Source organism: Zootoca vivipara, chromosome 11, assembly GCF_963506605.1.
Source record: "Zootoca vivipara chromosome 11, rZooViv1.1, whole genome shotgun sequence".
NCBI lineage: Eukaryota > Metazoa > Chordata > Lepidosauria > Squamata > Lacertidae > Zootoca > Zootoca vivipara.
This window is the reverse complement of record NC_083286.1, coordinates 21,372,696-21,386,087: the sequence shown is the minus strand read 5'-3', so window position 1 is coordinate 21,386,087 and position 13,392 is coordinate 21,372,696. Positions and strand designations below refer to the sequence as shown.

Below are 13,392 nucleotides of genomic sequence, written 5' to 3'. Positions count from 1 at the left end.
AATATTTTACCCACTAGGTGGGGCCACACCATTTTTCAATACTATATATACTATTTGCTTTTAGGGCTTTATAACAGAGATTAAAAACTAGCTGTTCAGAGGAGCAAGCTGGGAACTGTTCTCTCTAGTTTTAGTGAAACAAGTAAGATCTTCACAGTAACAACATGTATAGGTGCACAATGGAGCTTCTTTTGTATCAGATGGCACTTAATGAGCGTGAACGAGGGTGGGAAACCTTTTTCAGCCTGAAGGTCCTAGCGGTATTCCCTTGCCCCTAGGGGCTGCATGCCACTGGTGAGAGGAGTTGGAGGCAAATCACAGAATTGGAGAGTTGGAAGTGACCCCAAGGTTCACTAGTCCAACCTCCTGCAATGGAGGAATTGCAACTAAAGCATCCATGACAGATGGCCATCCAATCTCTGCTTAAAAACTCTGAGTGAAGGAGAGTCCACAACATAGGTGCCAAGTTCCGGAGTGAAAAATCTGGGGTCAGCAGCGCTGAAGCACTGGAGGTCGCTTCTAGGCACTTCCGGACAAGCGTAGAAGCGACTTCCGATGCCGCTGTGCCCACTTCCAAAATGTCTGCAGTGCCAGAAGTCACTTCTACACATGTCCGGAAGTGCGTAGAAGCAACTTCCGGTGCCGGCACGGCACCAGAAGAACATGGCCGCTGGCAGGAGCTCCGTAATCCGGGGGAATACGGGGTATTTTGCCATTCGGGACATCTGCAGGAAACGGTAAGAAAATACAGGGGTTTCCTGGGGGAAACGGGGTACATGGCAGCTATGGTCCACAACCTTCCAAGGGAGACCGTTCCACTGTTGAACGTTGTGGGCAGAGCAATGGATGTGTTTCTTACTTCTGTACAGTAGACCACACTGCAGCTATGCAAAAGCCAGTAGTATACACAGACACCTTTCTCCATCCAGACAAGAGGCATCATCACAGTTCAAGGAGATATTCCAACTACGTGGAATCACTCAAGGAGGGACATGAAACAGGACTATTGAGGGTGGCAGCTTGGTGAGGGGGCATTGTCTAGGGAGAGGGCTGGTCGCTGGATAGAGAGGTCAGGGGGGCTGCATTTAGTATTATTTCTTATTATTTCAATTTATATACTGCCCTTTATCCAAAGATCCCAGGGTGGTGTGCAACAATAAAAACACATTACAGAACTTCAATGATAAAAAACATAATAAAAATCAGGGCTGTTTAAAAAATGAAAGGAAAGAAAATTAATATTTTAAGGAAGACTACTTCTCTTTTTTGCGTTAAAAGTTCTTGCAAACTTCAGTCAAAGCAGACAAACCTGCTAAGTGAAATTTGGGGTCAACTTTGTATGCTATGAGCAATACTAAAAGAGGTTAGCAGGACACAGCAATCTAATAGCCACTGTCAACTTAAGACCAGGAAATGAGCCAGAATGGCAGAATGGCAGTTAGTGATACAATTTTTAAAAAAAATTATCACTCATCCTGTGAGCACACCAAGTCCACAAAATAAATTGCACTGTAATTCTCTTCCAGGAGGTACTGAAGATGCATAGTTTAGTCATCCTGGATAAGGGAGCTTGTTATACACACACACACACACACACACACACACACACACACACACACACTGTGTGTGTGTGTGTGTGTTAAGTTAGAAAGAAATGAGAGAAAAATTAAAAGGCCCAAACTAGTTTGAGACAATTGTATTTTAATTGCTTTTAAGTGTTTTTCCCCCAGTATAAGTATGCTGGTTCAACTTCACTGAGCCTTTTCCATTTGGTTGTTTAGAGAGACAGGTTTTCTTCCATGAATGGAACCCTACATCCTTTACCTCTGCAGCCCCCCCCCCAAGCACACCCTGTCAATCTGTTCCTGGGGGTTGATGAACTCCTGGGAATGGTGTAGGCTGCAGATGAAAGGAGAGTTGGTGGAAACTGCTCCCTTTCTTGCACAAATTGGATCCAAGCCAAAGACATTTAAGAAGATACTTTTTTTTGTAAAATAGATCAACCTATGTCAAGTTTTGGCAATTCTAGGATTCAGAAGAATTTTGCCCTAAAATTCTGCTAACAAATGATCAGATAACAAAACTGTCAAAACACTATGTAATCTCTGTGAAAGCCTATAGATTGGGACAGCCAGCATTGTGCCATCCATGTGTTGTTGGACTATAATTTATATCATCCCAGATCATCAATCATGCAGCCTGGGGCTTGTGGTCCAACCTCTGGAAGGCACCACACTGATCTTGCTATAGATCAGGGTTTACCAAACTTGGGTCTCCAGCTGTTTTTAGGACTACAATTCCCATCACCCCATACCACTGGTCCTGCTAGCTAGGGATGATGGGATTTGGAGTCCAACAGCAGCTAGAGACCCAAGTTTGGGAAACACTGCTGTAGATGGAAGAGGATGACTTATTTAGACAGGATAAATGACAGGAAATTAGTAAAAAACATAGCTCAAACTGATTTACTGTTCTCCTTTCATTATTTTCATATAAAACATTGATGTTCCTTCAGGGGGAAAAAGATTTGCATCCAAAATGTGCTCTCTTTTTTTGTATGCAGAAGGTATATTATGCTCATTCAAAGGCTGTTTAAGTGAAACTGAATGCAGATCTATTCTTCCACTTCTTGTAAGAACTGTGCAAGAACTGCTATAGCATTGTGTGAACTCTTACAAATGCATTTATGGAACAGAGGCTATTTATCTCCCATTCACTGGGTTTTTTTTGGATCAAATCCAGTTTGAGGAAACCAGCTAGGGCCTCTTATCTTTTATAATACAACCAGGTCAGTTAAAGAGATCTGAATATACTTGCCTTTTAACTGCAGATAAGCGCTAGCCGGAAGCTCTAAAGTGCACCGCCTGCACCACCCCTGCCAAGATGTGTCTGTCTTCTGTCATCATTTAATAATAGATTCTTTACAGCTGTAGCTTACCTACCTGAAGAATGTGTGCTGCTCTACGCAGCATTTCCATAAATGCTTGCATGCAGTTTTGCTCTGTGCCTCGAAGAAGAAGGAAGTTTCATTACACTGAAATAACAAAAAGGAAGCGCTGTGAAGGATTCTTCTGATATAATGGAATTATATTTGATAATCTAGGCACATGAACACAGACTCTTCTTTCATTTTTAACCATGTGGAATCAGGAGAATCACACTGATGTAATTCTACCGGCTTGATGTGAAAAATGTTATCTAAGTCACATTCTTTAAAAATGTGAATAATTTTAACCATCTTAACAAATCAACACAAACTTCAAGGGTCACTTCATGTTTTATATTTCCCAACACTAAGGTCACACCCACACAACACATTTTAAGCATTCGCGCCAACTTAATGGCTTACCTCAAAGAATTCTGGGCACTGTGGTTTGTAAAGGGTACTGAGTGTTAAAAGACTCTATTCTCCTCACAGTGCTGTAATTCCAAAGGTCCCCTGGGAAGATGGATTGACTGCTAAGCCATTTTGGGAACTGCAGCTCTTTAGGGAAAGGATCTCCTAACAACTTCCACCACCAATAATAATAATAATAATAATAATAATAATAATAATAATAAATTTATTATTTATACCCTGCCCATCTGGCTGGGTTTCCACAGCCACTCTGGGCGGCTTACAACAGAAAAATGAAATAAAATAATTAAACATTAAAAGCCTCCCTAAACAGGGCTGCCTTCAGATGTCTTCTAAAAATCTGGTAGCTGTTTTTCTCTTTGACATCTGATGGGAGGGCGTTCCACAGGGCAGGCGCCACCACCGAGAAGGCCCTCTGCCTGGTTCCCTGCAACTTGGCTTCTCGCAACGAGGGAACCGTCAGAAGGCCCTCGGTACTGGACCTCAGCTTCCCAGCATTCTTTACAGGGAGCCTAAAGTGGTATAATAGTGCTTTAAATGTATGGCACAGATATGATCAAAGATTAAAGGTAAAGGTGATGGTAGATGGTAGAGGACCCCTGGACAGTTAAGTCCAGTTGAATTTGACTATGGGGTGCAGGGCTCATCTCCACTTTCAGGCCAAGGGCGTTTGTTCCCAGACAGCTTTTCTGTGTCATGTGACCAGCAACGGGACACGAGTGCCAGAGCACGTGGAAACGGCGTTTACCTTCCCGCCACAGCAGTACCTATTTATCTACTGGCGGTGGTATGCTTTCGAACTGCTAGGTTAGCAGAAGCTGGGACAAAGCAACAGCAGCTCATCCCATTCCAGGGATTCGAACAGCTGACCTTACAATCAGCAAGCCCAAGGGGCTCAGTGGTTGTGTGGCAATAGCCCTCCTTCCCATGTAATAAAGACTCATGACACAGTGATTAAGATTTAATTGGGTGGTTAAGGCCACAACTTTATTAATTATGCATGTTGAGCGGAATTGGCTTAGGCGTTGGAACCTAACAGACTATATCTGACTCCAACCTGTGTGTTGAAGTCTGTGAGAAGTTAACCACCAGAAAGGAGCCCCGCGACGTAGATCTACTAGAGCTCCTCCTGTGGCCACCGAAGGGGCGTGCCTTACGGCCCAGGCAACTCCAGGCTCAGGACCAAGCTTCGCCCCCGGAATCCTTTAACGGAATTACTTCTCCAAATTTGGGCAGCTGATGACGTAACCTGCCCCTCCTCCATCTCATTGTTATGCAAATTTCCAACGCCTAACCGCCTAACCTAAGTTGTGACGACATGCTACGAGGTAGGCGAAAAACCCATAATGGCTAGCCCAGTATGGGAAAAATCCTACCCAGCCCCCTGGCCAACCAGGGCGACCAACTGACGTCCACAGCAGCGTCCCCTTATCTCTTTTTAAGGGGTGGGCGGGCGGGTGAATTGTTCGCTCTGGCGAAGAGGGACAAAAGAGGGGGCTTTTCCCGCCTGCAGAGCACTTTAAAGTTGGTGGCCCCGCCCCGGCCGACCTCATTGGCTGGTCGGGGGGTGACACAGGCGGGAACCTACCATTGCGTAGGGGCTGAGCTTGCAGCCCCTATGCGATGGTACAGTCGGGCAGCCCACAACCCCACCTCCGTCGCAGGCGCGGAAGTGGCTTTTTAGACCACAGTGCCACCCATGTCCGTGATCTAAGATTAATCATGTTGAGGAGAGACACCATTGTGAATTAGTAGTGCAAGTAGGTTTGGAGGTCATCCTATGAGTGTATACACACCAATGATTCTTCAACATCAACTCCGTTGGACTGGTCATGTTGTTCGGATGCCTGATTATCGTCTTCCATAGCAACTACTCTATTCCGAACTTAAAAATGGAAAGTGTAATGCTGGTTTAAAGAGGTTTAAAGACTCTCAAGGCAAATCTAAAAAAAATGTGGCATAAACACAAACTGGGAAACACTGGACTGCGAGCGTCATGGACTTGAAGATGCTCAAACTCAGGATGAAAGGGAGAAATGTGCTAAGAGGAAGGCATGTTTGGCAAACCCTCACCGTGATCAACTCCCGCCCGGAAACATATGTCCATGCTGTAGTGTAGAAGGACATGTGGATCCAGAATTGGCCTCCACAGTCACTTACAGACTCCCTGTTAAGACCGTGTTCATGGAAGACAATCTTACTTGGCCACAAGTGATTGCCAAAGAAGAAGAAAGAAGACAAGTGGGTTGTCTTTGGTCCATGCAGTGGACGGCATCAAACATACATCATAGTTTCATGGCAAACAGATACTTATTTCTAACACAGATATTGACCTCCATGATACAAAAAGTAAATGTGAAGTATATTCTGTAAGAAAAACACTTGGGCCTCATTTGAATAGCAGAGTGCCTGGTATCTGGTGGGCGGGGCTTATGTGTTTTGCTCCAGAATCAGCCCCTCCCTCAGTGCATGTGTTCCATTATGTTCAGTTAAGAATATCAGTTAAGAGCGACCAACTGCCCCTTGTTGTTTTCTTGCCTCAGACTTGCCTCATGTTGTTGTTTTAGTTTCTCTCAGACATTATGTTATTTTGTTACAGTTTTCTCTCAGTTTATTATTAAAGCTTGTTTACATTTACGTGAGCCACTTATTTTTCTCAAAGAAAAAGAAACTCTGCTGAAGAATGGTGGAACGTTCTAAACTTGGGTGAGTGAGGGGATATTCCCAGTAGGATTGATTTTGTTAATCACCACCCCCACCTCCACAACATATTCACCAAATTACAGGACTGAACCTGTTAACTCACTAAAGAACCGAAAATGTTTACATAATCAGAAACCCTCCAAAGTGGACATTTTTACAAAGAGTACTGGTGATTAACAGTAAGGTGTGGTATGTACGCAGCAAACAACGTTGACATTGAAGAATTATATAGTTTCTTCAAGAAATAGCACCCATCAACTGGGTGAGTGATAGCTTTGGTCTGAAAAAAAGGGAGGGGGAATGCAATGCATAAGAAACATTGTACGGCGTGCCATAGTCAATTGAATTCTCTGAAAGCCTTCAAAGAATGCCCCTGAATCTAAGGTAAGTTACTCATTAGACAGAACACAGTTAACCAGTCAATGAATGAAAAGCCAAGTGTGATTTATGCAATGCCTAACTTTCTAAACTCCAAAGTCAATGAAAAGACTCACAGCGACAATAATGCGGCTGAACTGCATTCTAAAATGTAGAAAGCCTTTTGAACCAGAACATTCATCATGCGTAGGTTTACAGGCCTTAGTCACCCTTTCCAAGTTGACTTCCTTTCCTGCCCTAACAGCACCTCCCCATACTGTACTCTGGGCTGCAGAGAGATTTCAGTAACAGACACTAGCATAGTGAATGTGGCAACGAGTGGGGCTTGTGTCCAAAGAGAATATGAACAATTCGCGCCAAGCCTGTGCAAGCCTTTAGCTGCATCTGAAACAGCTTTCGATATTGTATGCTATGTGAATTATTATTATTATTATTATTATTATTATTATTATTCTCCCCCCATCTTGCTGGGTTTCCCCAGCCACTCTGGGTGGCTCCCAAATAATAATAATAATAATAATAATAATAATAATAATAATAATAATAATAATAATAATAATATATTAAAAACACGATAAAACATCAAACATTAAAAACTTCCCTAACAGGGTTGCCTTCAGATGTCTTCTAAAAGTCAGATAGTTACTTCTTTCCTTGACATCTGATGCGAGGGCATCAGGGTGGGCGCCACTCCCGAGAAGGCCCCCTGCCTGGTTCCCTGTAACCTCACTTCTCACAGTGAGGGAACCGCCAGAAGGCCCTCGGAGCTGGACCTCAGTGTTTGGGCTGAAGGTTGGGAGTGGAGACGCTCCTTCAGGTATACTGGGCCAAGGCCATTTAAGGCTTTAAAGGTCAGCAGCAACACTTTGAATTGTGCTCGGAAACATAAAGGTAAAGGTAAAGGGGCCCCTGACCATTAGGTCCAGTCATGTCCGACTCTGTTGTTGCGGCGCTCATCTCGCTCTATAGGCCGAGGGAGCCGGCGTTTGTCTGCAGACAGCTTCCAGGTCATGTGGCCAGCATGACAAAGCTGCTTCTGGCAAACCAGAGCAGCACACGGAAACGCTGTTTACCTTCCCGCCGGAGCGGTCTCTATTTATCTACTTGCATTTTTTGATGTGCTTTCGAACTGCTAGGTGGGCAGGCGCTGGGACCGAGCAACGGGAGCTCACCCCGTTGCAGGGATTCGAACCACCGACCTTCTGATCAGCAAGCCCTAGACTCTGTGGTTTAACCCACAGCGCCACCTGGGTCCCACGCTCAGAAACATACTGGGAGCCAATGTAGGTCTTTCAGGACTGGTGTGATGTGGTCTCGGTGGCCACTCCCATTCGCCAGTCTTCCTGCCGTATTCTGGATTAGTTGCAGTTTCCAGGTCACCTTCAAAGGTAGCCCCACATAGAGAACTATTACTGATAGTTAAGTTTACCCAGGCTCTAGCTTTTGGGGCTTAAAGGTAAAGGTACCCCTGACCATTAGGTCCAGTCGCGGAAGACTCTGGGGTTGTGTGCTCATCTCGCTCTATAGGCCAAGGGAGCCGGCGTTTGTCAGCAGACAGCTTCCAGGTCATGTGGCCAACATGACTAAGCTGCTTCTGGCGAACCAGAGCAGCGCATGGAAACACTGTTTACCTTCCCACCGGAGCGGTACCTATTTATCTACTTTGATGTGCTTTTGAACTGCTAGGTGGGCAGGAGCTGGGACCGAACAATGGGACCTCACCCCATTGTGGGGATTTGAACCACCTTCTGATCGGCAAGCCCTAGGCTCTGTGGTTTAGACCACAGTGCCACCCACGTCCCCTTTTGGGGGCTTACGTATTACTTAAAAGTACATAACAGTAAATAGTAAACACAGTTTTGATTAATAAACACTTCGCCTCACAGACCGGAATACAAAACAGCATGCAACTAGCTCCACACATCCCAAGGGGGCTTTTCTCAAACCACACTTCTCCATGCCGCTTAGGGCATTTAAGTCCCAGAGTACAGTATTTTCAGAGGAAGTTGAAAGTATTTTCAGACAAGAGTCTGCTAGTTAAGTAATAAAAGAAAAGTTTTTTAAAATCTCACTGTATAATCTCTTGGATCGATGACTTTCTCTCCCAGCAACAAGATTGCATCCCAAAGCGCTTTAAGCTGGATGTCAGTTAGAGAAGGCTGGGAAAGAGTGATTACAGTATCTTCATTTACAGAAAGTTCAGCACAGGAACAAACCCCACTCGGAGCACAAAGCAGACCCAATTTGTTTTCATTAGTACATAATTTGTGCAATTCTATTAAACCCAAATTCTGCAAAACTTTTTTTAAAGAAAAGGAACAAGCAAACTACAGTTTAATCCTGTAAACTTACTCAGAGAAGGGTTGGGAGGAGTGATATCGATTGTAGGGACCAAAACAAAAAGTCTGGCAAACTCTGCCCAAGTAGTGTGACAGCAAACAGTAAGGCAGCAATGAATATGGTGAGTGAAAAAATGGGAGTGTGTGGATCCTCGTACACCACACTGAACAACCTGTTTGCAAGATAATGCCCCCATCTGGACACAACCTAAATAGGGACACTGCTCCCTATGACCTGTCCAAGGTACTGAAGGAACTCTCTCCAAATACCACCTGTTTACACTTTTCATCTATTTGCAGTCAACAGGCCATTTAAACATTAGTAACAATTTTATAATGATTGACCATTAATAACATCACTAAAATATGAATTAATACAACTGAAAAGTGCAGAATAACAATGCTAAGCTAGCTATGTATATCAATCATAAGTGGTCCAATAAAGGTAAAGGTAAAGGGACCCCTGACCATTAGGTCCAGTCGTGACCGACTCTGTGGTTGCGTGCTCATCTCGCATTATTGGCCGAGGGAGCCGGAGTATAGCTTCCAGGTCATGTGGCCAGCATGACAAAGCCGCTTCTGGCAAACCAGAGCAGCACATGGAAACGCCGTTTACCTTCCCGCTGTAGCGGTTCCTATTTATCTACTTGCATTTTAACGTGCTTTCGAACTGCTAGGTTGGCAGGAGCTGGGACCAAGCAACGGGAGCTCACCCCGTCACAGGGATTCGAACCGCTGACCTTCTGATCAGCAAGCCCTAGGCTCAGTGGTTTAACCACAGCGCCACCTGGGTCCCGTAAGCGGTCCAATACAGCTGGCCATATTTGAAAACTTTGCCACTTGTTCTGTGGCTGACACAAGGGAGCCATGAAGCAAATAAGAGATTCAAAAAAGCAGATAGGGAGAGACTGCATAATAGGATAATTAGGTCTTTCCTAGCCGCTTGACACAAATGTCAATAAAAAGGACATGCAAGATAGACTCCACCTCAATGCTGTTACAAAGGCAGCATTTATGGTTCACTGAGGTATTTATTATATTGGAAAACATTAAACCTTGCCAAAGATCTAGTTACAGGTCTGAGTCGAAGCAAAATAAAAAAAATTCCTTCAGTAGCACCTTAAAGACCAACTAAGTTTTTATTTTTTATCAGTGTATCTGACGAAGTGTGCATGCACACGAAAGCTCATACCAAAATAAAAACTTAGTTGGTCTTTAAGGTGCTACTGAAGGAATTTTTGTACCTTGCCAAAGAGAAAGCCTTCCTATATTTAGGGTTAGTTAAACATACAAATTATGGTATTCTATCTTTGCAGGGGAGGCATGGTAACCCTAGTGACTAGGGAACATGGCGCCTCTGCAGTTCCCTAGATCTCTTGAAAATCTCGCTAATTGATTTGTCACCCATAAGAACCATAGTTAACAGATGAAAGGGTGCTAGACCTGTTGAGATTATTTTTTGCACCAAGCTCTGGCCAAGCTTGTTTAAAAAAAAACCTGAACATTGCTTTAGAAACCATGGAATTAGAGTTGAGCACAAGCCAGTAGCCAAGGCAAAATTGGTGATCTTGTTCTCCAGTCCAGTTCCTGCCCTCAGGTAGGACTTGCAGCCCCTGCCTGTCTACTGGCTGTCCTTACCCTCAACTGAAGACTGCATCTTGGTCCTGCTTCTTTGCAAACTTTTGTGGATCTTTCTGGGACTAAACAGCTTTGACTGTGCTATCAGTAATGTGTCTTCTGGGTTTACTGTTTGAACCAACAATTACGGTAGCAGCACAGGAACAAGCAAAAACATGTTTCACCTCAATCACTATAGAGACACAATCAAATTTTCAGGGAGACTAAACTATTTGCTGTTCCCATGGAGGCCATGCTACGTGGTGTAATCAGTAGGCTACTTTTTCTTTCCAACCTAAATTGGATCTATAGTAAGGAATAAAGGGTCTGAAGCAGTATGGCAATATGGGTGAGTGTTGCCTGCCTGAATTAAACCTCAGCTGAGTAGCTCATTGACCACAGGTCAATGCAAGATAGCTATAAGCCAAAGCACAAATTCCTTCCCTGATATTGCATAACTTATTGCTTGTTCTATTTTCTGTTGCAGAAGCATTCTGCTGTAAATGCTTCTATGAAATATTTGAGCATACTTGGAAAACCAGAACTTAAGCTCTCAAGCAAACAAGCTTTAATTCCATTCAACAAAAGACAGAGTACAATAAGGAAGGAATAGGTTTCAAGAGGTTTCATAGAATCTGCCAAGATACAGCAAAATGGGAAACTGAAAGGAACATACTGTCGAACTTCCGCTCTTCTGCAGAAATAAAAGGGGTGTGGAAATATAGAAGCGGCATGATTATAAAGAGAGAAAGCTCTCAAATCTACCATCACATTTATAAGTATTTCCCCAAGTTAATTCACAGGTCAAGCTCCTTTATCTTGGTCATTGATTATCTACATCCAGTGACTGCAGAATTGGGTTCTGCCAGCCTGAAGAGATAAAACATCCTCTTTTGCACAAAATAAGTGCAATTCATACAGAGAGACTGAAATTCTACTTTGGTGAAGGTTTGCTGCATCTCCAGCTTCTACAAGCTTGCATCACTGAGATTTCCACTATAAAAAGTAACAGATTGATTAAATTTGCCAAAGAATCTCAAACAAGATTATTTATTGTATTGCCTTTTTATATTTCTTCTATCTGTCTTGAGGTTTTGTTTTGTCTTTTGCTTATCTTCCCCTCTCTCTGTTGCTGAGATACCATGGTGGCCTGCACCTCAATCCCAGTTGCCACACTTCCTCTTTGATGCTGCTCATGCATTCACTTGTATCAAAAGGAAACATGATGGATGAGATAAGGTGATAGCAACAACCAGGAAAAAGCAAATTGTAAGATTGGAGCAGCAGGTCAGGCACTGGTCCCGGCTCACCTGACCACTTAATTAAATAGCCCTGTCATTCAGGATGGTCATACTGTCAAACTGAATTAACAAAGCAATATGTTCTAGCTTTGGCTTTTGTTTGCTTAGCTAACCAAAATAAAATCCTATAAACAACTAGATCAATCATTACCCTGAAAGTTTCCTCATTAACATGTCCCACATTATATAATATATCTAAGCAAGACTTTAGTTATTAAATCTACTTTGTGGAATTGCTTGTCTTTTTTCCATTATCTCTAAATGAGAGTGGGACAAGGGCTTTGAAATTTTCATTGGTGTCTTATTTTTAATTTAATTTGCCTGGAGGAGAAGCTATAAGTAGTAACAGCTTCCCTCAGATAATTACAATGTGAGGTTTTATCACAGCAGGAATACAAAGTGCTAAATGCAACAAACTGTTATCTTATCTGTTTGGTATTATCTGGAGAATAACCTACATTCCCCAGTCTATGTCAGTCAATATCAGCCTCCACTAACCAGATGCTGCCTAGCGATTTTGGACTCTGACTCCCATCAGCCCAGCAAGCAAGTCAAAAGGTCAGGGATGGTGAGGACTATAGTCCAATAATACGTGTATGGCACCAGATTGGAGACTACTGATTTATATTCAAGAGATATTCAGTTTAAGATCAAACAGTAAAACTTTGTTTAAAGACATTCCATTGATATGACATTTAAATTCCTCAAGAAAAATCAACCATGCAACATAATTTCTGAATAGGTTATTTAGCAGAACTAACAACAAATGTATTTAACCTAATATCCTGCAATAGGATCAATGCAGGACAGACCCATTAACCATGGTTTTGGAGATAGGCAGTGAACTGTAAACTTTTGTACCTGGACCGCCCTCACCCCCTCTACTCTTGTTCACAATGACATCAGACACCTGAATAAAGGCATTCTTTGGCAGATTTTCACACTGGACCCCCACTGGTCTCCCCACTTAACCAAGGTTAGGGTGATTTTAACCAGAAAGTAAAATGGGTGGGACAAACTGGTGGTTCAGGGAGGGACACACAATCCTAACACCCAGTCCTAATTTCTAACCAAGTTTCATTAGTTCAGTGCAGAAGACATTTTTAAAAGGCAGTAAAGTGTACATAATATTTTGCATCCTTGCTCTTTGAAATGCTTCCTTAACAGCATTCTTGTCAGAACTTGACATTACCAAATGCTGTCAGGTCTTTTAAGCACAACAATGAACTCTCATTTTAAAAGCCCAGTCAGTCCCCAGTCTTAAAACCAAAAACAGCAATGTTTCTTTTCTAAAGCTTCCAGATTTCCAGTTCATCTGGATAATTTCAAAGCATTTACCAACAAGTATCTAAGGTAACTGTAGCACCACTTCCAAACAATCTAATCTACGCTGTGTTGACGGATGGCACAGATAAAGTCCCACTAGTCTAGGCCAGATCACACATAATGCTAAGGCAACCATGGTTTACTGTGAACAAGCAAACGTGCAGCCTCATAGAAAGGATATCACAGCTGCTTTGCTCATCCTCTGGTCATTCCACTGCTATACTATGCTATGCTAAACCATAGTTTGGCTTAGGTTTATAGGCTGAATCCTAACTCTTGGGATAGCTCTCTCTAGACAAATCATGAGCTGTAACCAATCTCCCCTAGAGAAGCTTGCATGTTTGCTTGTTCACACTAAGCCATGTTTTGT

At 43.0% G+C, this 13,392-nt stretch overlaps 1 protein-coding gene across 5 annotated transcripts in view; it reads right to left on the bottom strand.

Moving 5' to 3' along the window:
• EPB41L4A (erythrocyte membrane protein band 4.1 like 4A) overlaps positions 1–13,392 on the bottom strand; it is a 103,657-nt gene that overhangs the window by 33,462 nt on the left and 56,803 nt on the right. For all 5 annotated transcript variants that reach the window (XM_060280159.1, XM_060280157.1, XM_035100315.2 and 2 more), the window contains one exon: positions 2,943–3,034. In XM_060280159.1, the coding sequence (XP_060136142.1) occupies positions 2,943–3,034 (92 nt within the window). The remainder of the gene's footprint in view (positions 1–2,942; positions 3,035–13,392) is intronic.